Source organism: Sapajus apella, unplaced genomic scaffold (assembly GCF_009761245.1).
Source record: "Sapajus apella isolate SASKATOON/1434 unplaced genomic scaffold, GSC_monkey_1.0 scaffold33, whole genome shotgun sequence".
Taxonomy (NCBI): Eukaryota; Metazoa; Chordata; class Mammalia; order Primates; family Cebidae; genus Sapajus; species Sapajus apella.
The window spans coordinates 7346848-7372756 of NW_022436973.1; the positions used below are offsets into that span (position 1 = coordinate 7346848).

The 25909-nt window shown below is 45.2% G+C and overlaps 2 protein-coding genes across 7 annotated transcripts in view; one reads left to right on the forward strand and one right to left on the reverse strand.

Moving 5' to 3' along the window:
* CNBD2 (cyclic nucleotide binding domain containing 2) overlaps positions 1 to 24456 on the reverse strand; it is a 65850-nt gene extending 41394 nt beyond the window's left edge. Inside the window, exons 1-5 of one of the 6 annotated variants that reach the window (XM_032295080.1) lie at positions 24314 to 24456; positions 21229 to 21282; positions 8859 to 8996; positions 6461 to 6514; positions 1990 to 2153 (exon numbers count right to left, since the gene is read on the reverse strand). In XM_032295080.1, the coding sequence (XP_032150971.1) occupies positions 1990 to 2153; positions 6461 to 6514; positions 8859 to 8996; positions 21229 to 21282; positions 24314 to 24439 (536 nt within the window). In that variant the 5' untranslated portion in view covers positions 24440 to 24456. Of the gene's footprint in view, positions 1 to 1989; positions 2154 to 6460; positions 6515 to 8858; positions 8997 to 12348; positions 13343 to 21228; positions 21283 to 22311; positions 22988 to 24313 lie in introns of those variants that run through there. The other 5 variants (XM_032295082.1, XM_032295081.1, XM_032295085.1 and 2 more) reach the window with 5 other exon arrangements.
* SCAND1 (SCAN domain containing 1) lies at positions 24380 to 25395 on the forward strand. The gene is made up of 2 exons (XM_032295086.1): positions 24380 to 24571; positions 24680 to 25395. The coding sequence occupies exons 1-2, from the start codon at positions 24438 to 24440 to the stop codon at positions 25272 to 25274; spliced, it is 729 nt and encodes a 242-aa protein (XP_032150977.1). The 5' UTR covers positions 24380 to 24437; the 3' UTR covers positions 25275 to 25395.
* The last annotated feature ends 514 nt before the right edge of the window (positions 25396 to 25909 follow it).

Consider the following 25909-nt stretch of genomic DNA (forward strand, 5'->3'; position numbering starts at 1 on the left):
TGAGCTTTGACCATGCCCTTGTACTACAGCCTGGGTGACAGAGCAAGACCCTGTCAACAAAAACAACAAAAACTCCAGAGCTTCTAGTGCCACAATTCTTTTTTCTTTCCATGATACCACTCTGCCTGGCATAGAATCTTACTTTATAGACAGTGGTGACTCATACTTCATCACTGGGCTAGAACAAAGCAAATGGTCCCCTCTGCTTGGAATGTCCTCATCTACATTTCTACCTGTCAAAGCTACCTATTCAAACATAACTTCTATGAAACTCTTGACCAAGCCAGCTGGGAACATCTGCACTGATCACAAAGGGTCTGAAAATCTGTAGTTAGTTGTACTTATGCCTTAGACTGTGGCTTCCATAAAGGAAGATATTAGGGTACAAACCTATAGTCACCTTAAATCTTGGATTTTCTTTTTTTAAAAAAATTTTTTGAGACAGAGACTTGCTCTGTCACCAGGCTGGAGTGCAGTGGCATGATCTTGGCTCACTGCAACCTCCACCTACCGAGTTCAAGCAATTCTCTTGCCTCAGCCGCCTGAGTAGCTGGGACTACAGGCACACACCACCACGCCCAGCTAATTTTTATATTTTTAGTAGAGATGGGTTTCACCATGTTGACCAAAATGGTCTTGATCTCTTGACCTCGTGATCTGCCCGCCTTGGCCTCCCAAAGTGCTGGGATTACAGGCATGAGCCACTACACCCAGCCTCTTTTTTTTTTTTTTTTTTTTTTCCTTTTTGAGACAGGGTCTTGCTCTGTTGCCCAGGCTGGAGTCCAGTGGCACAATCGTGGCTCACTGCAGCCTCAATCTCTCAGGCTCAAGTGATCTAGCATCAGCTTCTGAAGTAGCTGGGACTACAGGTGTATGCCACTACCACTGCCACGCCCACCTAATTCTTAAAAATTTTTTTGTGGAGATGGGGTCTCACCATGTTGTCCAGGCTGGTTGAATTCCTGGGCTCAAGTGATCCTCCCGCTTTGGCCTCCCTAAGTGCTGGGATTATAGGCATGAGCCACTGTGCCCAGACATATCTTCTGTTTTCAAGACAAGCCTTACCCCAATTATTCTGCTAGGCTGCCCCTCTTGAAGCCATTGAGACAGCCTGGAAATGGCAGTATTTCCACATGTACCTCTTACACTTTTCTAGTATATGGCATTTACATGGCACTTCTTGTATCATAGACCATTTGACGATCTGGTAAAGCATACACAGAATAATGTATTAAATGTAGAAAATAAAATCCAGTATAATTACAGTTAACAAACTTTTTTAAACCAAATTTGTGATAGAGCAATATATTTGTATCTTTATTAAGACACTGAATAACAGATCTAGCAGCAGATCTAGTAACTACCATAATTTTGAAGATGTGATAAACATAAATTTTTTGAGAAATCTGCAACTTGAATATGATATGAAAATATCTGTGATTTCTTTCAGTGAAAAAGTCACAGGGACAGCTAATATGACAGTGGTTTGTTGCCTATATTCATGACTGAAGGAAATAATAATTTCACCTAGAGGTTAATGGAAATAGAGACATTTCTCATTCAAGTTCACAGACCGTGTGCTAGTGCCTACTTAGATATGGTACAATCAACTGTGATCCATCCTGACTTTTAGAGCTTAAATTTGAGTTTCAGCTCTACTTCTTATTGTCTGGGTGACCTAGAAGGGACCATTTTTCCCCAGAGAGCCTGTTTCCTCATCTGAAAAAGGAGGGAATTGGACCAGATCCTCTCTGAGGTTCCTACTAGATCCTCTCCAGATATAATGGCCTTTAATTCTCTAAGAGTCTCAATAAGTGAGTGAGATAAATGGTGCTGCGACCATAGTAGGGGGCAACTAAAGTGAATGGACAGAAGACTTTATGGCTGACGCTATACAGAGGGGTGGGAAGGACCTGTCCACACCTGAGCCAGGGTCTTTGGCTCAGACCAGCCTCAGCCTGGTGGCCAAGGGCTGTACCCAACACTGACCGTTCAAAGCGCATGACTTTGGCCAGGAGCAGCTGTAGGGGCTCCTCAAAGTTCTGATAGCTATCCAGAACCTGCAAGATGTTACAGACGGCCCGGATCTCATCCTCTGTCCTCCAGGATGGCTTCTTCTGCATGATCTGAATAGCTCTCGGAGGAAAGTGACCCTGGGGAGAGAGGACCAGAGTGATACAGGGGACCCAGCAGTTTTGCCCATGGGCCAGAGGGCAACACCCAACAGTCCTGCTTGTACCTGTTCCCTGTACCACAGTGGCTGACATGTGATGAGTGCTTACTGTGTGTCAGGCACTGGGACAAACATTTCACTTGCCCATCTCACTGCATCCTCACCAGTCCAAGAACAAATTCCATTTGACAGATGAAGAAACTCAGGCAGAATTAGGAGTTGATCTGCCACAAATCAGGGGTGACATCCCCCTGACCTGTGCTGTTCATTGACCTTCCCAGGAAATACAGGCTTCCTGGGCACCAAGGGTCCTGCAGAGTCTGCTCAGCACACACACACAGCAGTCAGGGGAGACCTTCGCCCATGTCTCAGCCTATACATTGGTGTGCTACAGGAGACTAAGGAGCAAAGAGAACCTTCTGGAGACTATTAGCTAAACCTTTTCTTCTCCAGTGAACCAGGACTCATGGACCAGCACATTCACCTACCACTCCCACCTGCTGAGGAAGTGGCACTGTGAGTTGTGAACTCCCCTCAATGTCTTCTCGCCAACCTCATCTCCTACCTCTCCCCTTTGTTCTCTATTCTGGAACTTTCCGTCCCTGGCATGTGTCCTTGGCTCTGTCTTGAGATCTCCACCTGGGCTGTTTTTTTCTGCCTGGACTATTTGTCCCCTGGGTTTTCTATGGACACAGCTGCCTCCCTATCATTCTGGTTCCAGCTCAGATGCTACCACACCCTCAGTGAGTCCCCACTGGGTCATCTTAGCTAAAAGAATAGCCCCTTCTCCCTTAGTAAGCTCTTGCTATAGGGTGAATATCCCCTTCAAAACTTGTGTCAAAATATAATTGCTATTGCGACATTATTAAGAAGTGAAGGCTGGGCACAGTAGCTCATGCCTGTAATCAATCCCAACACTTTGGGAGGCCAAGGCAAGGGGATCGCTTGAGGCCAGGAGTTTGAGACCAGCCTGGGCAACATAGCAAGACCTTGTTTCTATAAAGAAATTGTAAAAGTAGGACCTTTAAGAGGTAATTAGGTCACAAGGGCTCTGCCTTAATGAATGGATTAATGTCATCATCATGGAAGTGGGTAAATTACTAGTTAAGTCTCATAATAACTCCTAATTAGCTCCTCACTGGCAGGGTGGAGATGTCACACAACCTAGTATTCCTCATGACTACACACAGATCTAGGCCTATCTTAGGAGCTCAAAAAAATGTCTGGGATGAGGAAAAGGGAATACGCTTCAAATAGGGCCTAGAGGAGACTAGAGAAGTCCCTGCCGGCTTCTCAAATACCATTTCTCACCATTTTCCCTTCACTCACTGGAGGCCAGCCATACCCCTACTGTGTTCCTCCAGCAGAGAGGAAGAAGGAAGAAAGAATGACTGCGAATGACTGCCCATAATCCCACCACCCACAATTAGCCATTAACATCTGGCATACTAACTTCCTGTATTTTTTTCTTAGATATAAGTAAAATTTTTGGAAATAACACCTATCTTCCATTAGAAATCAGAACAATACAGATCATTAAAATCTTCCTGTACATATACATCACCCCAGCCCAGATCTGCTCCCCACCACCTGAGTTTATCACTTTTATGTATATGCATATATATATATATATATATATACACCCACATAATATATAAGACTTTTTTTTAAATTTACTGCTGGGTACAGCAGCTCATGCCTGTAATCCCAGCACTTTGGGAGGCCAATGCAGGAGGATCGCTTGAGCCCAGGAGTTCAAGATTGGTCTGGACAATATAGGAAGACCTTCATCTCTACAAAAAAAATTAAAAAATTAGCCAGGCATGGTGGTGCACACCTGTAGTCCTAGCTACTAGGGGTGCTAAAATGGGAGGACCACTTGAACTCAGGGAGGTTGACGTTGCAGTGAGCTGTGATTGCGTCACTGCACTTCAGACTGTATGACAGAGCGAGACTGTCTCAAAAAATAAAAATAAAAAATTTATGTAAATAGACTATAGACATCACTTGTGCAACTTGCTTTTCTTCACTCAGTGTTTTTCTAAACAATATTTTTTAATGTACCCATTGTTTCCACTGTCTCACAGTTGCTACAATAAGTGAGTCTATGATTCTAAGCCTCTCCAATTCTAAGGTTCTCTATGAGAAGTTTAGTGTTAGGAGAAGCCCAATATAGGCTATACTGAGGCTTAGTTTTTCCATCAGGATCCAAATGCTCTGCTGAGGGGCAGGTTATATAACTATTTAGGTGTGTATATTATATGTTATATGCCATTTTTATTTAGAAATAATTGACATACCCTGTAAGTCACCATTTAAAGTGTACAATTCAGTGGCTTTAGTGTATTCAGAGTTGTGCAACAATCACCACACTATTTTAGAAGCTTTTCTTTTTTTTCTTTTTTTAGACGGGGTTTCACCATGTTAATCAGGCTGGTCTTGAACTCTCAAACTCAGGTGATCCGCCCATCTGGGCCTCCAAAGTGCTTGGACTACAGGCATGAGCCACTATGCCGTGCCTTGGAAGCTTTTCATCACCCCAAAGAAACCCCATACTCATTAACATCACTCAAAGGGCTGGGCTCTTTGTTTTTTTTTTTTTTTGGGGGGGAGGACAGGGGGACAGGGTCTTACTCTGTCACCCAGACTGCAGTGTAGTGGCATAGTCATAGCTCACTACAACCTTGATTTCCTGGGCTCAAGTGATCCTCCCACCTCAGCCTTCCAAAGTTATGGGATTACAGGTGTCAGCTACCGTGCCCAGCTAATTACTTTTATTTTAATTTTTAGTAGAGACAGAGTCTCACTATGTTGCTCAGACTGGTCTAGGATTCCTGAGCTCAACTAATCTTCCTTCCTTGGCCTCCCAAAGTGTTGGAATTACAGGCATGAGCCAGCACATCTGGCCAAGGGGCTGGGTTTTAAATTGGATCTCCAACTGGGCTCTGTGGGGCACACCTGTAAATGCCAGCTACTCAGAAGGCTGAGATGGGAGGATACATTGGCTCTCTACTCTTCTCAATGTTAGAACCAGAATCAGGCATGATTCATTCAAGGGCCACCTGTACACCTTGCCCATAACAAAGAATTTTCCCTTTGTGCCCTCTTCCCTCCCTCTACTGCAGTGCACAGAATTGGCCTCTTATCCAGAGTTCTGTGGCTCTCAGGCCCCTAGTTTCTCCTGTCTGAAGGATAGAGTTTGTTTAAACTTCAGTGCCCAGTGTCACACACTGGCCAGCCTACAGAGCTGAAGATCACAGGGTTTGGATGACTTAACTGAGTATGCTTCATACAGGAGAGGGCATGACAAAATAAGGCTGTGCCCAGGAGAGGCAGGGAACAGAAGCCATACCTGGGCTCCAAGAAGTGAAAGGGGTGGGGCAGGAGATAGACACAGGTGGCCCTGGTACCTATTATAAAGTTCTGTTCTTTTCCCATTCCCTGAGAAAAAAACCAACATGGGTACTCCAAGCCAGGGTCAAGTCAGGTCTGCACTGGTGAGAACTTCGGATCTTCCCGATAAATAGGTAGGCTCTTTTAAATTTTAAATTGGATTTTAATATTTAATACCCAGGATACGATGGAGAGAAGCCAAGAAGGTAACAATGATGAGACTGAAATTCAGGGAGCAAGTCACACAGTCTAAAGCTCCCACAGATACAAAAGCATTCCCTTATCAGAATGAGAAGGCTATTTTTTTAGAGAGGAGGTCTCGCTCTATCACCCAGACTGGAATGCAGTGATGTGACCATAGCTCACTGCAGTCTTGAACTCCTGGCCTTAAGTGATCCCCACCTCAGCCTTCCGAGTGCCTACAGGTATGCTGCACCTGAATAAGACTCTTTGAGGGTATCTGACACCCAGGTGTGAGAGGTGTGCCCAGCATCTCTCAGCGAGTTCAGGGCAGAACCAGAATTCACACACAGGTCAACCCTTTCCCATCACCCAAATTCTTCCTCTTTCTGGGACTCTCACATCCTCTGCTTTTTTTTTGCCTGCTGTTTTCCCATAGGTCCAAGCCCAGGGACTCTCTCCCATTGGTTCTGCTCAACTATGCAGTGACAGCTGGTTCCTAGATGCTCACAGTCTTGGAGCTGAGGGCTGGAAGGAATCACTGAGATCGGCTGTTTTATAGATAAGAAAATGAAGTGGCCACCTCAGGGTGATATGCTGAGTTGGTGGCAGAGCCTAGACTGAAACCAGCTCTGCTGATGCCCAGCCAGGGTTTCTTCCAAGCCAGGGTGCAGAAAGGAAATTCTCCCACAGCAAGGTTCGACCTATGCATACCTCCTCTGCAATGAAGTCCATGGTATCAAATGTGACTCGGCTTTGCCTCTTTGTCTGAAAGAAAGAGGGCAGGGAGAGGAGAGAGAATCAGCAAGATTGCCCCTAGAACTTTACATCTAAAGCCTTCCTGTGTACCTGGATCACCATGGTGGGCAGGAAGCCATGGGAAACCTCATAGCAGCGTTTCAGGTCTGCCTCTGCTTTAAAGGCCCAATTCAGCACTAGGCTTGGGTCCAGCATTGACAACATATTATAGTGAAGGCAGAGAAATATGGGGTGAGGACAAGGAAAGGAGGATAAGGAGAAAAAAGGAAGGGAGAGAGAAAAGGAAGGGGGAAAAGCAGCAAACAAGTATAGGGGGTAAGAAAAGGAGGGATAAAAATAAAAGAAAAATGAAGCCAACCACCTTTAATGAGCCAAGCACAGTGTATCTTCCTTGTCTTGCCCCATTTAATCATCAGGACAAAGCAGGTTTTATTAAACCCCATATGGGACTGAGGTGGTGAAGGAAGTTGCCCAAGGGTCACACAGCAAGTCAGTGGTCCAGCTGGGACCCCAATCCAAGGCTTTCAGCAAACCCAATTCCATGTCTGGAGTGTGGCCTTGAGCCACATGTCATTTGTTCCTTGGAGCCACTCAGACCCCTGCCTCGCTCACCCCCACTACCTGTTTACTGTTTGCATAGCCATGTGGTACTTCTCAGGGAGGCTACTGAAGGAAAGAGGAGGTGCTCAGAAACATCCAGATTCATATATGTACTGATGCAGTCTAGGGCTCTCCACCTGATCCTGCACTCCAGCTGCCCAGTGCTCCTCATGACAACCCTATGACCCTTAAAGGCTATTCTTGAGAGGCTTCTGCTCTGCTCAAGCCACTCTGGCTGGTCCATGTGGTGAGGCTTAGCCTCTCACTCCCCTAATAACAAGCCTGACTCTACATCTAAGCTTCCAACTGCCCCGTGCATCAGGCCATGTCTACTGGTAATCAAAGCCCTCTGATCTCCAGGGCCCATTGTGTCACCACTGCATGCCACCCTGAGAGTCAGAAGGTCCTTCCTGAGAGCTAACCTGTCTTTGGGTTACAGTTCTTCTACTCCATTCATTTTTCATCCCAGCCCAACCACAGGGCTGCAGCTTTGTTTGGTTTGGCCGGCATGGTGTCTAGAGTCTATGAATCTGAATGTATTTAGATGGGGCATATCCTTCCTCTCCAGCTGGTCTGCTGTATCTTTTTTTTTGAAATATTTCTCTAAAACTTTATTTCAAAGTTATTCACCTCACTGTTAATAAGCTGTATGATTACTGCCCTGTGCCAGTATTAGCATGGCCTGCTGTATCTTAAACTCAGCTACACACACACTAGTTATATTACCTGGTGGCCCCTTAGAAACCAGTCTAAGGCTGCCTTTCTTTCCCCCATCACCAGCCCCTATCCCCATTTCTTTGGCCACTATCTGTCAGATGCCCTTTAGGGAAATTTCTTGGAGTGAATCACTAGATGCAGAGGGGTGGGGGCTGGCTCTAGTCATTCCCGAAACAACAGGAAAATGGGCAGGATTTGTCCAGGTGACTGCTGGGGAAACTTTCAATCCCTGAGCAACACGCAGTAGCAATGAAGATACCTTTGGAGAACTAGAATGAACAAGTTAACAGAAGGGTGACCAACTTTTTGAGCTAAAGAAGGGCTCATGATCTACCACTGGGATAAAATATTTTAAATTGGGACCTTCTAGGAAATCTAAAAACATAGTCACCACAGTGAACAGGGCCCTGAAAATGCTCCCTTCACTGAAGTAGGGGTGTGGGAAAGAAAGTAGAGACGTAAATACAGCGAGCATTTGGGCATTCAGAAACCTTGGTTACTGTGACTCCTGGACTGCTTCTGGCTCTTTTGATCACCACTGAAATGAAGACCACTTCTTCACCCTCAAGGTTTCTTTCCACATGGAGGGAGGTGTATTAATAGAACACTACTGGCCTCTCTCCTTCTACATTGAGAAGGAGTGACTTAAGCTCTTTGGTGAATTTGGAAAGAGAAAAACTAGGCATGATCATCTCTCTCCCTCTAAGCCCATATTTTGCTCCACCTTTCCCTTCCATGAGTTTAGGGCAGCAGGCCTGCTGTTGCACTGGAGCCTGCCTTGGTCCAAAGTTGCCTGTGGCTAGGCATGAAAAGCCGTCTAAATCTGGGGTTCAGCATTAGGTAACCCTCTTGCTTGATGATGTAAGTTACCCTCTCTAACAGAAGTCTGGTCATTAATAAAGGAGACCATTGGATCTCTCATTTGCTTTTTCTTTTGTCTTCTTTCTCAGTTAGTTCTGAGTTTGGGCCAAGAAGTGGGGTGTAATTTATTGGGCCTCTTTAGGCCCTCATAATCCTGCTGAGCCCAGCTGCTTACATCCCAGAAGGAGAAGGCAGGGTGCTTCCAGTGAGCAGTCTCAATGATTTGATATTCCCGGAATCCCCTGAGGCCTTGGCGGAACATTTTACACACTCGAATCATTATCACGATATCCCTGGCAAGCTGGTACAGTCCCTAGGGAAACAAAGCAAACAAGATCAATACAAACCAATAGAGCCCAGGAGGTCAAGGTTGCAATTAGTTATGATTGTCAACAGCAGGCTGGATGGCACTGAACAAGCTGAAATGTACCAGGATTAAATGAAGTGGTGTGCTAGAGTGATGGTTAGATTTTCAGGAAGTTTGCAAGCCTGCTGAAATTACGTTGGTAGCCTGAAACTGGCCATGGTAGGACTATTTACGGCACAGAAATTGGCAGCTACTAGTCAGGGCATCTCCTCTCCCCAGAAGCCAGTTTGTTATGCACCAGTAAACCAGTTAAATGTCAAATCCTTCACTTCCATCCACAAAATAAGTGGCACAACTAATTGTAGGCAGTATAGGTAGGATGTACAGAGCCTGAATTTTAGAATCAGATAGATCTGAGGAAATAATGGCAAGAGAGATGCAACACTGCCAGCTTTCAAGATAGAGGAAGGGCCCACAAGCCAAGGAATGTGGGTGGCCTTTAGAAGCAGAAAAGGCCTTGAGACTTGAGAAAGGAATGCAGGCCTGCTCACACCTTGATTTTAGAACAAGAACATCCGTGTCAGACTTCTCGCCTACAGTACTGTAAGATAATAAATTTGCTTTGCTTTAAGCCACCAAATTGTGGTAATTTGTTATGGCAGCCATAGAAAACTAATATAACACCTAATCCAAGATGGGCCACCCTACCTTTTCCCTGGGAATTTGGAATTGGGACTGAGAACAAGTGAATACAGAGGACAGGGAAGAATCCAGGATGTAGAACAATCTATAACTCAATGAACCATGTTTCAAGGCATGGGGGCTGCTCTAGATTAATAAAGATTCAAAAGACATACCAATGGTATGCTTCTTGATTGAATCCTGGTTCATAATAACAAGCTATAAAAGGCACTCTAGGCCAGGTACAGTGGCTCATGCCTGTAATTCCAGCACTTTGGGAGGCTGAGGTGGGTGGATCACCTGAGGTAAGGAGTTAGAGACCAGCCTGACTAATGTAGTGAAACCCCATCTCTCCTAAAAATACAAAAATAGCCGAGCATGGGGGTGCATGCCTGTAGTTCCAGGTACTCGGGGGGGCTGAGGCAGGAGAATCACTTGAACCTAGGAGGTGGAGGTTGCAATAAGCTGAGATTGCGCCACTGCACTCCAGCCTGGGCAACAGAGCAAAGGCACTCTACAGACAAATTAGGAAATTGAATATGACTGTATATTAGATAACATTAGGAAATCAGTGCCGATTTTCTTAGTATAATAGTGGTATTTGGTTATACAGCTTACTTTCAAACAATTCAGCAAACACATACACAAATACATAAAGCCAATACAGCAAAATGGTGAATGACAGATCTAGAGGGTGATACATATACATATATATGTAAAATATATAAACTTTCATGTTTGAAAAATTTCCAATAAAAAATGCAAAAACTTTAGTTCCGGGGGGGGAGTCAAGAAAAAAAATTCAGAAACTAAATAAAAATCTCTGTTTACTAACTTCTGTTGAAAAGTACATCATTAGCTGGGCACAGCAGAGCTCGCCTGTAGTCCCAGCTACTCGGGAGGCTTAGGCAGGAGGATCGTTTGAGCCCAGGAGGTCAAGGTTGCAATGAGCCATGATCATCCCACTGCACTCCAGCCTGGGCAACAGAGCAAGACTCTGTAAAAAAAAAAAAAAACGCCTAGGAGCAGTGGCTCAAGCCTGTAATCCTAACACTTTGGGAGGCCAAGGTGGGCCCATTGCTTGAGGTATTGTTTGAGGAGTTTGAGACTAGCTAAAGTATACTGTAAACTAAGTAAGAAAACAAACTGCAGACTGGTAAAATATACTTGCTCTGCGTATAATCAACAACAAAGGATTACTAACCAAAATCTATTTTTCGTAATCCTATAAATCAAAGGAAAAATACAAATAACCCAATAGCAAAATGAGCAAAGGATATGAACAGGTAATTCAAAGGGAAAGTTCAAATTACCTATAAATTGTGAAAAGATTATTTTTACTCATTTCCATTTATATTTATATGCTTTGTAAAGAAGGGGTTTCACTTTGTTGTGCAGGCTGGTTTCCAATTCCGGATTCAAGTGATCCTTCTGCCTCAGCCTCCCAAAGTGCTGAGATTATAGGCATGAGTCTCCATGCCCCAGCCAAATTGTGAAACCATTCTTAACACTGCTAGAAATAATGGAAATGGAAATTAAAGTAATAACAAGATACTATTTTACATTTATCACTGGGAACTGGGAAACATGGTACAACCATGTTGAAGAGCAATTTGGCAACATTATATAAAGTTGAGGATGTGTGTACTTCACAATCGAGGAATTGTATGTACTTTATGTGTCCTCTTCAGAGAAACCCACATACATGCACAAGGAGATAGCCATGAGAGCAGTCATGGCAACACTGTCTGTAATAGTAAATGGCTGAAAACAAGTGTCCATTAGTAGGGATCAATGGGATCAATACATTATGGTACAGCCACAGGACTGAACATAGCACTAAGTCTGTGTGGTGTTAATGTGGATAAAGCTGAAATGATTTTGAGTGGGGAAAAAAAACTATGATGCCATTTATAACATCATTTTCTAAAAGTGTGCCACATACTATATGTTGCTAATGGATATATACACATGTGATAATACATAAAAATATAAATAGGAAGGGTGACACCAGCTTCAGGAAAGTAGTTACTAGTAAAGAGAAATAAAGAGACATGGGATGGTCAAGAGCTTTACCTGCACCTGTAATGTTCTATTTCTTAAAAATTAGATATCTAAGGAAATATCAGGAAAGGTATTTTATGAATAAAATTAATACCTACTGAATACAATTTACTATTGTCAGGCATTATTCAAAGCACTATTCTAATATGTAGATCATTTAATCAATAGTAAATTTATACAGTAGGTACTAATACTATCATCTCACTTTACAGAGGAGAAAATAAAGGCACAGCAAACCAAGCAACTTGCCTCAGGTCACATGACTAATAGGTAATAGATTTAAACCCAGGTAGTCTGGCTCCAGAGTTTATAAGTTTAACCTATGACTCTATGTTGCTACCCTGCCTTGTTCTCTCTGGATCTCATAATAGCAGGAAGAGCGGGTACAGAATAGGACTCAGTGGCTCTGAGTATGGCCCATGGCTTGCCCAGTGCGGGGGGCTGGTAGGCTACAGAGCAGGGGTCCCTCCTTTGTGCCATGCTGTGACTCCAAATGGCACAGGATGGCCACCATTCATCCAAGGACCCCTCCTACACCGGCATCTACCTTCCTCAAAATACCTGTCTGTACAATCTTCTGCTCTTCCCTCCCAGAGCCCTTGCCCCTCCTCACCTGTTCCTTCTTCAGGAGCTGCCAGGCATAAGTTACCATATATTTCCTCATGGTTCCTGGGTGGGCAAATGGCACAACTAGCCCCTTTGCCTTTCAAGGGGAGGACTAGAAATTTCCCCCAAGAATTCAGTAATACTAGAAACAAATAGATTTCTTCAGTAACAAGGCAAGAAAGAGCTTCACTTCACTCCTCCCACCATACCATCAGCTACCAGAAGCCCTGCTCTGATAAAATCATTCTCAGAATCTCCGAAGGTCACAGTGAAAGGTTCTGGAGGGAGGGGCACAGGGACTGGAATGTGGGAGTCTAACAATTACTGGACACTCACAGGCATTACCTCAGTGAATCCTTACAACCACCCAAACTTTTACCCAACTCCATACACAGGAGACTGGGGATCAAAGGAGCTAAAATGTCTGCCAGAGTCCTGGTGAGATAGGAGAATGGCAGGACTTGCCTTCTGGTCACAACCCTGCTGACCAAAACAGGATCTGGTCCAGACAGGATAAAGTGGAAAAACTGGCATGAACCAGCAGACAGGGACAAAAGCAAACCCCTAGCTATCCCCATTCCACATTAGCATAAGACACTCCCAACAGTGCCATGACTGTTTACAAATGTCTTGGCAATGACAAGGAAGTTGCCACCCCTTTTCTAGAAAGCTCTAAAAACCCATCCCTCAATTTGCATTAACCCGCCCTTTAATTTATGTGTGATTGAAAGTGGATAGGATGAGTATCCTACACTTGATCTTAGCCAAAAGACTGAGAAGGGGTTAGAAGTGAGTATAAATACAGTTGCCAACATCCCATACACCGGGTGCTGGGTTAGCCTATGAGTCAGCCCTACTCCACAAGGAACAGCACCATTCACTAAAAGATTCCTAACACCACTGGCTTACCCTTGAATTCTTTCCTTGGGCAAAGCCAGGAACTCTCCTGGGCTAAGTCCCAATTTGGGGGGACTCACCTGTCCTGCAAAGACAGGGCTTTTTTTTTTTTTTTTTTTTTTTTTTTTTTGAGACACTGTCTCGCTCTGTTCCCAGGCTGGAGTGCAGTGGCCCGATCTTGGCTCACTGCAACCTCTGCCTCCTAGGTTCAAGTTACTCTCCTGCTTCAGCCTCCTAAGTAGCTGGGATTATAGGCGCCTGCCACCATGCCCAGCTGATTTTTGTATGTTTAATAGAGACGGGATTTTACCGTGTTGCCCAGACTGTCTCAAACTCCTGACCCCAAGTGATCCACCCACCTTGGCCTCCCAAAGTGCTGGATTATGAGCATAAGCCACTGCGTGCAGCCAGGGCATTTTTTTTTTCTTTCTTTTTTTTTTTTTTAAGAACGTAGTGTAGCTAAATTTCAGGGACAGTTGCTCGCCATTTGCAGTGTTCAGTTAACAGAAGCAAGGTCTGGTCCAGCCTGGTTAACATGGTGAAATCCCATCTCTACTAAAAATACAAAAAAATTAGCCAGTCAAGGGGGCAGGTGCCTGTAATCCCAGCTACTCAGGAGGCTGAGATGGAAGGATCACTTCAATCTGGGAGGTGGAGGTTGCAGTGAGCTGAGATCATGCCACTGCACTCCAGCCTGGGCAACAGAGAGGTTTCCCCTCAAAAATAAAAAAAGCAAGATTTGGTAGAAAGAAAGTGACTTTTGATTCCAAAGCTAGCTTAAGGGGAAAAGTATGGGCTTCCTGTCTTAGGGTGCCTCTTTGCTTTTGGAGCAGAGAGCAAGGGCTTTTAAAAGGGGACTTGGCATGAATGGCATGCAGAGAGGGGAGTGAGCAGGTGAGAGTCTGCATGACTCACTTTGGTGCCTTATCTACCGCTTAGTCAAGTTTTGTCACCCCTACTGCAGACCTTGTCTTAAGGAAGGAAATATATGAGGATCCCCTTCAAAAGTTTAGAGGGCTTCTGAAAGAAACAACTGGGCCTGGAGAAGGCAAGAGAGATGGTAGGAGATGGCTATAGGCAGGAGGGGTGTCCCAACAGTATCCTGAGCTGTCTGAAGATCCAAGAGTGACAAGGAAAGTATCCAGGCTCACAAAGGGCATCAGATGATGCCAGTAAGACCTGATGAGATCACAAAAATGGACACTGCCAACCTCACCTCTTCCTAGCTGTGGCTATACAATTTCTCTAGGAATTGGATCAGCTTTGGGGAAGAAGAGACAGGAAGTTTAGAGAGCTCTGAATGGGCCCAAGATGAATCAATAAGGCTGAAATTATATCCACTCAAAATTACTGGGTTGGTTCTCAATTTACCAGAAGACGCCTGAAATTATCTGCAAGGAGGTAGGCTGGGGATTCAGAGTCAGACATTAAAGTCAGTTCTAGAAATTAAGAAAGTTTCATTTCTGTTACAGTTTCTGATTCTGTAAGTGGAACTATTACATGATAGAATGCCAAAAAGGGCACTGGTCCTATTCCCATGTGAATAGGGACTTAACTACTTGGGGCCTCATTTTCATAATGTATAAAATAGAGTTAGATTCAATTCCATAAATAATTTATTTTCAAGATGAGAAGATTCACCCAAGCGTGGTGGCTCACACCTGTAATCCCAGCACTTTGGGAGGTTGAGGCAGGAGGGTCATCTGAGGTCAGGAGTTCAAGGCCAGCCTGGCCAACATGGCGAAACCCCATCTCTACTAAAAATACAAAACTTAGCCAGGAATGGTGGCACATGTCTGTAATCTCAGCTACTCAAGAGGCCGAGGCAGGAGAATTGCTTGAACCTGGGAGGCGGAGGTTGCAGTGAGCCAAGGTCATATCACTGCACTCCAGCCTGGGCAACAGAGCAAGACACCATCTCAAAAAATAATATATATATTGTTTAAAATTAACTTGCTTGTCTTTGAGGTATTGGCTCTCCAATTCACCATCGTCTTCACCTCACACGATTAAGTCATCTGCCAGGCATGTTATCTGTTTGCAATCCCCAGTATAGAATCCATATGGCCTCTTTCAGGTCAAAAATTCTCTATCTAGTCATTGCAAAATGGCAGTTCACAGGCCATAACTAGCCTACTGACATGTTTCAACAGAGGCTTTTTTAGGAATTTGAGTGAATCAAATTTTAACACTTAAATACTGGATTTTTACGGATAATCTAGGAAAAAATAATAAACCAGAGTGACCCCAATAGAAACTATTTTATTTGTTTATTTTTGAGACAGTCTCTCTCTGTTGCCCAGGCTGGCGTGCAGTGGCATTATCTTGGCTCACTGCAACCTCTGCCTCCCAGGTTCAAGCGATTCTCCTGCCTCAGCCTTCCAAGTAGCTGGGATTATAGGCATCCACCACCATGCCTGGCTAATTTTTATATTTTTAGTAGAAGCAGGGTTTCACCATGTTGGCCAGGCTGGTCTCAAACTCCTGACCTCAAGTGGTCCACCCACCTTGGAGGCCAAAGGGTGTGAGCCACTGTGCCCAGCCAAAACCATTTAAATAGACAATTTTCTGGTTTTCTTTCTTTTCTTTTTCTTTTGCTTTTTTTAATTTGAAGACACAGTCTCACTCTTTCACCTAGGCCAGAGTGCAGTGGCATGATCATGGCTCACTACAGCCTCTACCTCCCCAGGCTTAGGTGATCCTCCTGCCTCAGCCTCCTAAGTAGCTGGGATCACAGGTGTGCACCACCATGACTGGCTAATTTTTTAATTTGTAGAGATCTGGTCTTACTATGTTCCCCAGGCTGGTCTTGAATTCCTGGGCTCAAGCAGTCCTCCCACCTCAGCCTTCCAAAGTTCTAGGATTACAGGTGTGAGCCACCATGCCCAGCCTATAAAGACTAATTGTCACAGAAGTAGAGAAGCTGTAAAAGAGGTCTCTCACCACCACCTAAAAAGAAAAAAGCACCAGGTCCTAAAGGTTTTATAGGCAACTCCAAATAATCTCAATGTTTCTTCAACTGTCAGAGCCTAAAAAGAAGGAAAACTACCAAATTATTTTAATGAAGTGAGAACAATGACATTAAAACCAAACAGAGGTTGCACAAAAAGAGAAAGCTACAGATTCATCTCATTTATAAATATTGTCTTTAAAATCTTAAAATATAAGCAAATAGAATTCAGCAGTACCTTTAAAAATCACATCATTCTGGGAATGCAAAGATGGTTAAGGGAGAGTCCATAAACACAATTCACTATGTTAACATAGCTAAGGAGAATAATCATCAGATCTTCTATACATTATTTTTTTACAGGGATGCATGAACATGTCACCCCTGTGGGCCAGTCCTGGGGACCTTAGTAACAGTGCAGGGAGCATGCCTCAGAGCCGTCCACTTGAGAGCTCCTCCTGGAGGGATTAACTCCCCAGCCTTTCTGGGCTGAGCACTCCAGTGGCCAGAGGGTGACAGGTGACGGTGCTGAGAGTAGCAAGCTATCACATCAGCCTGTGCGGCCAGAAGGGGTGCTGAGAAGATCCAGAAGGTTAATGCCAATAGAGAATACTATGGCTGTAGGCCTCAGGGAGAGCTGGCAGAACTCAAAATTCTCCAAGAACAAGGACTGCGCCTTGAGGGCACAACTCGCAACACCTTCAGTACAACACTGGGGTGGTGATGGGTGGGCTGGCTCTGGCAGTCGCTCTGGTCCCACTGGCACCAAGGAGAAGCAGGGGAGTGGACTGACCAAGGAAACACAGATGTGCCATTTTCATAGCCCTGCAGCTGCTAAGTTCCAACTGATTGGAAGAGGAAAGGGCTAAACCAATTCACATAGTTACGCAAAACCCCGTCAGAAGGAGCTTCACTAGGAAGCCAAGAGAATTCCTGATAGCCTGGATTCTACTCTACTCCCTTCTCTACATACAACCCCACAAGTAGCTGGTCCAGAATAACTCACTTCATCTAAAGGGGAGTTATAGTAATAAAAAAGAAATAGGACCAGACTTATACAAAGATATTACTGAAAAAAAAAAAAAAAAAAAAAACAGGAGAGGCAGGCAGGGAAGAGGAAAAACAAATGGCAGATGAAAGACAATCACAGAAACAAAGAAAGAGAGAGAGAGGGAGGGAGGGAGGAAGGAAGAAAGGGAGGGAAGCAGGGAGGAAAAAGAAAGAAGGAAAAAGCTAACTTGAAATAGATGATAATCATGAACAACAAAGAACTCAAAGGACTTAATGAATTATTTTTTTTTTAGGGTAGCCTTCTCTGTACTAGAGGCTTAATGAATTTTGAAACAAGATATCAAAGCAAAGATGCAATAGTTCAAAGAAAAGACACTGAGATAGCCAGAGGAATTGACACTGGCAGAGCTCAGGAAAGAATGGATTTTTAAAATAACCATCTCAAAAGTGAAGGTCATTCCAGAAACATCAAAAAGAAAGCTAGCCTTGCTAAAAACAGGAAACAGGACTGCAAAAAGCAAATGAAGGAGTTGGGAATGAATGATTTAAAAAGAGCCAAGAGGCCAGGCATGGTGGCTCATGCCTGTAATCCCAGCACTTTGGGAGGCCAAGGCTGGTGGATCACTTGAGGTCAGGAGTTCACGACTAGCCTGGCCAACATGGTAAAACCCTGTCTCTACTAAAAACACAAAAATTAGCTGGGCATGGTGGTGCACACCTGTAATCCCAGCTACTCAGGAGGCTGAGGCAGGAGGAGAACAGCTTGAACCTGGGAGGCAGAGGTTGCAGTGAGCCAAGATCACACCAGTGCACTCCAGCTGGGTGACAAAGAGAGACTCCCAGACTCCATCAAAAAGAGAAGAGGAGGGGAAGGAAGGGAAGGGGCAGGGGAAGAGGGAGGGGAAGGGGAAGGGAAAGAAGGGGAGTGGGGACAAGGAGGGAAAGGGAGGGGAGGGGAGTGGGGACAAGGAGGGAAAGGGAGGGGAGGGGAGAGGGGAGGAGGGGGGAGGGGGGGGGGGGGGGGGGGGGGGAGGAGAGGAAAGAGGAAGACAGGAGAGGGGAGGGAAGGGGAGGAGAGGAAAGAGGAAGACAGGAGAGGGGAGGGAAGGGGAGGAGAGGAGAGGGGAAGGGAGGAATGGCAGTATAGAAACAAGAGAAAGTGAGAGGTAGGGCAGGGCATGGTGGCTCACACCTATAATCCCAGAACTTTGGGTGGCTAAGGCAAGAGGATTGTTTGGAGCCAGCCGTTTGAGACTGGCCTGGGCAACATAACAAGACCCTGTATCTACAAAACAAAAAAATAAAACAATTAGTGAGGCATAGTGGTACATGCCTATAGTCCCAGCTACTCATGAAGCTCAGACAGGATTAGCTTGAACCTAGGAGTCTGAAGCTGCAGTGAGCTAGGATTGCACCACTGCACTGAATTTTCTGAATAACTAAAGACATTGAGCCTGGGTGACAGACTCTGTCAAATGCAACACTAAGTGCTGGTGAGGATGTAGAGCAACTGAAACTCTCATTCACTGCTGGGCCCTGGATTCTACCCTGGCTAGTACTTCTACTGTCTGAACTTTAGTTTGCCCATCTGTGAAGTAAAGGAGTTGTCCTAACGTTCTATGAATCAAACACATGTCTCTAGAAAGAAAGGTGGCAATATTAGTAAAATATTTCAGTCAGTCTTCTTTTCGAATTATAGCTTAAGGAAGTACTGATATCCCTTATCATCCAAGCTCTTCTATCAGAATGCTTGCTTTTCAAATTCAGAAACCAAATAGATTTGATAGTAATAGATGCTTATAATTCAAAATCGGAAAAAGCTTTAAGCTCTATATGATTATCACATTATCTTAATAATGAAAAAACAGAAATAATCTAAGTGTTCAGCAATAAAGCAATATTCTTTACAGTACATCCAGACTGAGTCTCCTAAAACACAAATCTGATCACATCCCTCCACTACTTTTAAGTCCTTCCATGGTTCCTACTGTCTCTATGTTAAATGTGGGTTTGAATCCCAATCTTGCCATGCACTGGCTGAACTTGGGCAAGTTAATTAATCCCTCTTGACTTTAATTTCTTATCTGTAAATAATGTGTCACACATACACAGATGTTCAAGAATGACTGACTGTCTTCAAGCACTGACAATGACAAAACAAAACAAAACAAGAATGACTAACTGATATGGTTTGGCTGTATCTGCACCCAAATCTCATCTTGAATTGTAGCTCTCATAATTCCCACGTGTTGTGGGAAGGACCCAGTGGAAGATAATTAAATCATGGGGGCAGTTTCCCCCATACTGTTCTCCTGGTAGTGAATAAGTCTCAAGAGACCTGATGGTTTTATAAGAGGAAACCCCTTTCACTTTGTTCTCATTCTCTCTTTGCCTACTGCCATCCATGTAAGACTTGACTTGCTCCTCCTTGTCTTCCACCATGATTGTGAGGTCTCCCCAGTGTGAAGCTTTGAGTCCATTAAACCTCTTTCCTTTATAAATTGCCCAGTCTTAGGTATGTCTTTATTAGCGGTGTGTGAACAGACTAATACACTAATATCAATGCCTGTGACTTAAAAATACTACATACTAGAACTTACACATTCAAGTATTATTTCTTCATAAACATCACTGTTTAAAAAAAATTAATAAGTATATACTCTGTGCCAAACCCTGCACCAGTTCTCTTATATATATTTCCTCATTGACTATTCAGAGCCATCCTGTGAGATAGATACTATCTCCAGACTCAGGAAGATAAATGATTACCTAAGGCCATGCCATAAAATAACTCATAGCAGTTCTATTTGTAACAGCTCAAAGGTGGAAACAAACCAAATGACCTTCAATAGATGGTTAGATATACCATGGTACCTCTCAGCAATAAAAAGAACAAACTATTGGTACATGCAACCACCTGGGTGAATCTCCAGAGAATTGTGCTAAGTGGAAAGAGCCAAGCCCAAATGATTATACACTATTTGATTCCAATTACACAACATTTTTAAAATAACACAGTTATAGACATGGAGAATAGATTAGTGGTTGCCTGTGGTTAGGGAGAGGGGAAGGGAAGATGAATGGATGCAATTATAAAAAGATAGCACAAGGGATCTTTGTGGTGATCAGACAGTTCTAGATACTGTGGTAGTAGTTGCATGAATCCACACGATAAAATTGCATAGACCTACACACACACATACACACACACAAACAAATGTATGCAAAACTGGGAAAATGTGAATAAAGTCCGTGGATTGTACCAATGTCAATTTCCTGGTATTGATATTATACTATAGTTAAGCAAGATGTTACCATTAGGAAAAACTGAGTGAAGGGTACATGAAACCTCTCTGAACTATTTTTGCAACCTACTATGAATCTATAATTATTTCTAAATAAAAAGCTTTTTAAAAGACGTATTCTCCAGTGTGATGGCTCTGATAAAAAAGAAAAGTGGCCAGGCGTGGTGGCTCACTTTGGGAGGCCAAGGCAGGTGGATCAACTGAGTTCAGGAGTTTGAGACCAGCCTGATCAACATGGAGAAACCCCATCTCTACTAAAAATATAAAGGGAAGAAGGTATGCAGTCACATGCCAGTTATGCCAGCTACTTGGGAGGCTGATGCAGGAGAATTGCTTGAACCCAGGTGAGCCGACATCACATCATTGCACGCCAGCCTGGGCAACAAGAGTGAAATTCCATCTCAAAAAAAAAGAAAAGAAAAGTATCCAAGCTTCTTTTCCACAACCTCCAACAACCACATGCCATCAAAAGGCACCAAGGTCTCTGAAAGTCTAGGACTCATATGAGAGCTCTGCCTTCCGAGGGATGGTCTGCAATCCAGATTTACCTCTTTTATCAATACCGAGGACTGGCTAGGAGTGAGGCCTTGTGTTGGAAGCTAAGTGATACGAGATGAATGAGTTACGATCCCTTCCCAAGTGAACTCCCAATCTAGGGATAAAAAGGCCTAATAAGAGTTTGGGCTAAACGTCAAAAGATTTCTGTTCTCATGGAATCACTTACTAGCTTTCTTATTTTGGACCAATTCTTCATCTCCTGGCATCTTGGCTTCTCAATCTGCAAAATTCAAAAGAATGAAATATAAATGTATATTTTAAATTTAATCTGGGACCTCTGGAAGAGTTCAAGGATATATGCAAATTACCTGAAAGTAGGTAACTGCATCCTTTTTCGAAGAAGAGGCATTATATATATTTTTTCAGACTCTGGGAATCTGAATGCTTTAACTTTTATCATGGACATTTTCAAGCATATACAAAAGTAGAGTGTACATATTGCCAGTCTTTCAAGTGATCCGCCCACCTTGGCCTTCCAAAGTGCTGGGACTACAGGCATAAGCCACCGAGCCTGGCTAACTTTTTGTATTTTTAGTAGAGACAGGGTTTCATCATGTTGTCCAGGCTGGCCTCGAACTCCTGAGCTCAGGTGATCCTCCTGCCTAGGCCTCCCAAAGTGCTGGGATTACAGGCATGAGCCACCATGTCTGGCCAACTACTGAGCCAATCTTGTTTCATCTATTCCCTCCAAATTATTTATTATTTACTGCTAAATCACTTTAAAGCAGGTTTACTGACCCATAAAGGGCCGGATTTTTTACTTCAATTTTTGAGGCCCCTTCCAGTCTAACATTCAGTGACTCTAATAGATCTTTCAGGTCCCTCCTTCCATCTCTAATAATTCATGATTTCAATATGGATGAAAGAAATAGACTAGAGATCTAACATAACATCTCCTGATTTCAGGTACCACAAGAGTTCATTCCCTTTCATGAGAGGACAAGAACTAAATTTTAAACATGGAATTCTAGGACATTTATGATTTAACCTCTACCAGTCTTCCAACCTCATCTCTCTTCCCTTCTCCAGATCCCAACCACGTTCCCAAATAGCCTGCAGTTTCCACAGTTTTGCTCCCACTCACTATGTGCCTTTGTACAGGCAGTGCCTTCTACCTGGAATGTCTCTGAGCCCCATCCATTTTCTTCTTGAGTCTCAGCTTGAAGTCCCCTCCCCAGTAAAGACTTCTATCACCTCTTGCCTCCACAGAAGGGTTTAGTGTATTCCCTTAGCCCTGGAAACTGAGTACCTGTTACCACACAGGGAATAGCACTGTTGGTCACTCTGGGCAGCAAACCCCACTGCCAAGGGGCCAAACAGAAGTCAAGGTTTGAGCCAGTAGGCATAACAAACACTAGGACCCTGCTTTCTCGCCTCTAAAAACAAAACAGAAAAAAAGTATCAGCTCTAAAGAAAGCAACAGCCTGAGAGCAACAGTAAATGCAAACAACATTCTATTTCAGAGAACCATAGGGAATGGTAGAGATTGAGACCAGAAGGGACAGTGTGTCTTGTTTAAAGGAAGTAGTCTCTACTCAGTGTCAGCTGATTGTTAACTGGCAGGAATTTGGGTCCAGTGTGGGTATCTAGATTTGCATGTGAAATCTCCCAATTTTTACATGTCAGCAACTACTAAAAAACATTAGAGGCCCATTGCGATTAATTTCAAGGTTTTCAGGCTATGGAAACGATTTCATGAGGATCCACTTTTAGCTATCCAAAGGAAACATCCTACGGTAGGGGCAAGTTCCATATCAGGGCTACCGGCGTGTTAATGGTTGTTAAATATGCCCCTCCATCCTGCACAGAGCTCAAAAGGACTGCAAGGGTCATACAAAACCTTTCACATGCAGCCCCTGTCCTCTCAGGGCCTCAGTTTCCTCTTCTGTAAAATGGGGATACAAAACCTATTTGTGGCCGGGCACCGTGGCTCAAACCTGCAATCCCAGCACTTTGGGAGAGTAAGGCGGGCAGATCACCTTAAGTCAGTATTTCCAGACCAGTCTGGCCAACATGGTGAAACCCCGCCTCTACCAAAACATTAGCCAGGTGTGGTGGCGGACGCCAGTAATCCCAGCTACTCAGGAGACTGAGGCAGGAGAATCGCTTGAACCCGGGAGGTGGAGGTTACAGTGAGCTGAGATGGCACCACTGCCCTCCAGCCTGGGTGACAGAGGGAGGACTCAGTCTCAAACAAAACAAAACAAAACTATTTGTGAGTCAGTTATCAAACAGAAAGCCACCTGGTCGAGGGCTGTCAGAGCCACATGCTTTTACCTGCATCTCACTGAATACTGTTACCTCTGAGAGATAAGTTCTATTACATCCACATTTTACTGATAAGGAAACGGTAGCTCAGAGATAGTAAGCAGTTTACCTAATAAAAACAACAGCAAACTTCTTAAAAGCCCTTTCTCTCCAAGGGCTTAACTTATTTAATCCTCCCAACAAGCCTGAGGTGGGTACAAAGGGGATTCCACCAAGGCAGCCTCACTCTAACCCAACGCTGTTCAACGGAAATATATTGTAAACCGCATATGCAATTTAAATAGTTTTTGGAGCTGCATTTAAAAAGTAAAAACACATAGGTGAAATTAATTATAATATTTTTATTTGACCCAGTATATGCAAAACATTGTGGTCCAACATGTAATGAGTATCAAAAAGTACTGAGATATTTTACATTAGTCTTTTTCGTACTAAGTCCCATATTTTACAATACAGCACATCTCAATTCGCTATATTTCGAGGGTTAACAACTAGCTACGTTGCAAGGGCTCAGTCAACTCAGGCGGCCAGCGGCCACCATAAGGGGCAACGCACTTAAAGTTCACTTAATAATCTTGAAGTTAACAGAACCCACAGAGCCGCCTTTCCGTTGGTTTCGGAAGACACGCGAAAAATAACAATAGCAAAGAGTTCTCGAGCATTTCCTTCATGCCAGGCGATGTGTTGTAGCCCGTCATCCTCGCAGAAAGCGGGGGTGCTATCGCCCTCCTACTTTGACCTAGCGAGAGAACTTTCTCGAGACGGGCCCTCCCCGAGAGCCCGGAGGCCGTCCCGCTCCCCTGTTCGGGTCACCGGCCGGGCACCACCCGGACGAGCCCCGGCCAGCCATCACCCTAATCGTTCCAGAAGGAGGGGCCGTCAGAGCTGCAGCTCATCAGGGTCAATCAGAAAGGGCGCCCGCACGGAAAGCTCCCCTGCACGCCGAAGCGGCTCACGGATAACATCCGGGACTCGAAGTCTACCTGGAAACGTTCAGGCTCCTCCTCCAACTCCTCCTCGAACTGGCGCTCAGAGGCGCCACCATTCGGAAAGAGCCCAAGCCATGCGCAGCTCGGCCTCCGGCACCTCGAGGGCAGCAGCCTCCTCATGCGACTCGAGAACGCTAGAGGGCGCCGCTTCCGGAAGCCCGCGCGCTGCTTCCGGGGTCTCACACGCAGACTTGGACGCAGAGAAGCCAGAGACTTTTGCTTCCGGCTGCTGCAGGCGCTTCGCTGGTGCAGGTAAGCTCCGCGCACTCCCCGCTGGTCCCAAGGCCGCCTCCCTCAAGGGTGGCGCGAGCTCTGCCCTTTAACCGGAAACGTCTCCCTGCTCACCCCGCCCCCGCGCAGACGCAGTGCTGAGCCCATAGCTGCCGAACAAAGAGTGACGCCCGGAGCCAGAGTTATGGCGGCTACGGAGCCGATCCTGGCGGCCACTGGGAGTCCCGCGGCGGTGCCACCGGAGAAATCGGAAGGAGCCTGTTCGAGCTCAGACCGTGAGCGTAACTCTGTGGGCTCCTTGGTGCCAGAGGCCTCACCGCCTGCCCCCGCGCCTTCCAGCCCCAACGCCGCGGTCCCCGAGGCCATCCCTACGCCCCAGGCTGCGGTCTCTGCAGCCCCGGAGCTGCCCCTTGGGCCTGCACCCATGAGCATCGCGCCTCAGGCCGAAGGCGAAGCGCGCTTCCCACCAGGCCCCGCCGGCTCTAGACCCGGCCCCGAGACGTTCCGCCAGCGTTTCCGGCAGTTCCGCTACCAGGACGCGGCTGGTCCCCGGGAGGCGTTCCGGCAGCTGCGGGAGCTCTCCCGCCAGTGGCTGCGGCCTGACATCCGCACCAAGGAGCAGATTGTGGAGATGCTGGTGCAAGAGCAGCTGCTTGCCATCCTGCCCGAGGCGACGCGGGCCCGGCGGATCCGCCGCCGCACGGATGTGCGCATCACTGGTTGAGCGGTGGAGCTAGGGGCGGCCAGGGCCGGGTGCCCTGTGTGGACTGGGGCCATGGTCCGGTCCGGGGGCCTGAACCTAGGACCGCACCCCGTGTTAATGAAAAACGAGTTTTGGCAGCGCCTTTGGTCTGGTGTGTCTCTTTCATTCGTTTTTTATTGGGTTTATTTTACCGAGCCTGTTTCCCACCGCACTTCTGGCTAGTGGCGAAACGAAGTTGGGAGTACATAAGAATAAGGCCTTCGTTGGCTATTGTGGGATCTAAAGATCCCACAATATTGACAGAACCTGGGTCATCCCTCTACCACATATGGGAAGTTTTCCATCTGGGGTCCTAAGGACCCATTTGGGTTTCTTCCACGTGGAATAGCTGGCTCTATTAAATGCTCACTTAACTAGCTACCTCTATACCAATGTGGGCATCGACTTGCACCTGCCCTTTGGAGTACAGGCTTCCCAAAAGGTCCAAGTTATTGGGTCATTTTAATGTGAAGTGTTCACTGCACACCCTTACAGACACAGACTAGTTCTTGTGATTTCTGGCTTATGCCGCCAGACTTGATCACCTTCCTTGCCAAATATTAGGCCTGTGGTAGGAGTTAAGCAGAACTAGTGTGGACTAATGGATTATTTACATT